The sequence below is a fragment of the Malurus melanocephalus genome, unplaced genomic scaffold, assembly GCF_030028575.1.
Source record: "Malurus melanocephalus ecotype Western Australia unplaced genomic scaffold, MMel_1.1 scaffold_199, whole genome shotgun sequence".
NCBI lineage: Eukaryota > Metazoa > Chordata > Aves > Passeriformes > Maluridae > Malurus > Malurus melanocephalus.
This window is the reverse complement of record NW_026623431.1, coordinates 1,229,578-1,232,115: the sequence shown is the minus strand read 5'-3', so window position 1 is coordinate 1,232,115 and position 2,538 is coordinate 1,229,578. Positions and strand designations below refer to the sequence as shown.

At 33.0% G+C, this 2,538-nt stretch overlaps 1 protein-coding gene across 1 annotated transcript in view; it reads left to right on the top strand.

Annotated features, from left to right (window-relative positions):
* The window catches only part of CLNK (cytokine dependent hematopoietic cell linker), a 26,640-nt gene that overhangs the window by 5,052 nt on the left and 19,050 nt on the right, over positions 1-2,538 (top strand). Inside the window, exons 4-5 of the mRNA XM_057373476.1 lie at positions 12-57; positions 2,243-2,271. Of these exons, the coding sequence (XP_057229459.1) occupies positions 12-57; positions 2,243-2,271 (75 nt within the window). The remainder of the gene's footprint in view (positions 1-11; positions 58-2,242; positions 2,272-2,538) is intronic.

The window sequence follows — 2,538 nt, the reverse complement described above, 5'->3', positions numbered from 1 at the left end:
TTTATCAACAGATTCATACATTTGACCCCGAGGGGACCGGAGTGCCAAATGTAAGAGGTATAATTTTTAAAAGCTACCCATTTCTGCAAATAGAAATAGTAATTGCTACTTGCATATTTACTTTTTGTACACAGGCAGATGTACAGATGATAGAAAAGACACAATTTTCAGAGCAGGTGCTTTCCAAAATAATAATTCTGCAAATTTTGCAGTACTGTTTCAACTATCTAACATTGAAGTAACTATTTACAGAAGGAGATATATTTTATCTCAAAAGCTCCCTGCTCCTCCAGGAGGAGGGAAAAAAGCCCTTCAGTTTAAAAATCAGATTTTCCTTTTTGCTGTATCATAAGGACACAAGGGGCAGGGAGAAGCCTGTGTCTCCCAAACTTTCCCACCAAAAGGCTGCAAGATCCCTGCTATGATTTACTTCGAACAGTGTCATGCTTTTCACTCCCTACCCCTCTCAGGCTTTTGCATAAACTAAAGTTTWGTGCATTAGTAAAGCATAAACTAATAACTATTTTTAAATAGTAAAACCAACATTAGCAATTCCCACTAGAGATTTACATCCTAGGGTAACTATTTACAAAGGCTGTCTGGCAATGTTCACCTACTAAGAATATGTTAATTGTGTGGCACATCACCTAGTATATATTTTTTCTCTGCTGCTTTACCTTTAACTGTAAATTTGCTTCAAAATTTTTTTAGTCACAAAGGTACCTTTAATTTTTGTTTGTTCTGTTCTGTTTCTTGTGGTGAAATCACAGCAGACTTATTCCCCAAGAACCTAATGATGTGTCTAGATATTAAATCCTCCGATTGACAGTTTTATTCAATTCTAAGATCACTTTAAAAGTAAGTTTCTGGACACTTTTTTATATACATTACTTTAGATGTAYCAGGACCCATGAAGTCAAAAGGATTATTACTAAAGGATTAACTATCTGATTAGCTTCGAAAATAAATTTTCTTTTTTATCTTACCATTTTCTAATCTTTGAACCATAGCATAAATATGGTCAAAAACACTGCAATTGCCAAGCCAAGAAAATATGATCCTTTCTGTGTTTTCTGTACAAGCTGATTTTCAGAAAGTATTATAATTTGATCAGCCAGAAAAATAACTCAGAGAATTCCATGTAAAACMTCATTTGCTTTTGCCCCTCTTATTTCATGTTGTAATGCAAAACATAGAGACAAACAACTCCTACTCATGATGAGAAAGTAAGCACTATATAGTTTGAAAATGAAAGGTTAGATTGATTCCTGTGAGCAAATCCCCAAAAAAGCTGAATTGGGATAAATTCAAGTAAGCCAGCTTCAAAATCTGCAGAAATCAGTAGGCAAGGACAGTTTGCCAGTTTACCTAAAGCTTTGAATTCCACCAGGATTTAGTAGGTTGGATTTACATCCATGTGTCCATGTGACGTGTGCTGATGAACCAAAGCCACTGCAGGGAGGAAAATTAAATTCTGGATTTTGAGAAGGAAACTGAAATGTGGTTTTAGTACTTCCTGAGTGAATCGTGCTTGTAGAAGACACTATTATTTTTCTATAATAACTACACTGTTTTTAAGCATATCCTTATTTTTTTTCCTCATGCCCAGTGCTATTAAGTGGCCTTGCCACAAGATGGCATGAACAGCACAGTAGAGTTTTGTCAGTGGTATTTTCTAGAACTGTTAAACATTTAAGGCATCATTATTTTATTCAGAGCAATTTGTTATGGTTTACCTGAAGGAGAGCTTGAGATATGTTGCATCTCCTTTGCACTAATTAGGATTTCAGCAAGTAGAACCTAGGAAAATAATTTCAATATCAAAATACAGTGAAAATAAAGTTGTTTTTTTTTTTTTTTATTAGCAAGATGTTAATTTAAATAATCAGTCATATTTTGGTATATTTTTTAAAAAATTTCTTTCATTGGTTTTCCATCTTTTTATAAATTTCTACATAAAATCAAAACAGACAAAAATGCATCCCTAACTTGATAAGCATACACATATATTTCTATAAAAAGTGCCTGAACAATATTTAAATTTGCAATACCTGCATAAACATCACCGTCAAATTTTTAATGCTGAGAGCCAGAGCAGAGTTCTGGAGGTGGAGCCAGGGAAGAGCAAAGAAGAGGGTGGGACTGCCCATAATAATAACACCAATACCAGAATAAAGCTGTAACTTCAATTGTGAATTATATGGGTAGCACTCTACTAACAGTTATTAATAATTATTTTTAGGAGGAAGAATGAAAATACATGGATGCCAGGTAAGTGGAAAATTAAAATTTTTACAGGCAATTTTGCAATTCAATAGATTTCAATAGATTTTTAAAAGCAGGCTGCCATTTTGCTAGTACTAACTAAAGGATAGAAGAACTCTTATCTGCTGTYCTACATTAATTATCTCACTTACTTTTATTCACAGTTCATGAGAATGTCTTTTTTTCTAATTATGTCTATTATTATGCCTATAATTATGTCTATTATGTCTTTTATTTATTTTATTATTTTAAAATGGCATGTTAAAGCATGAT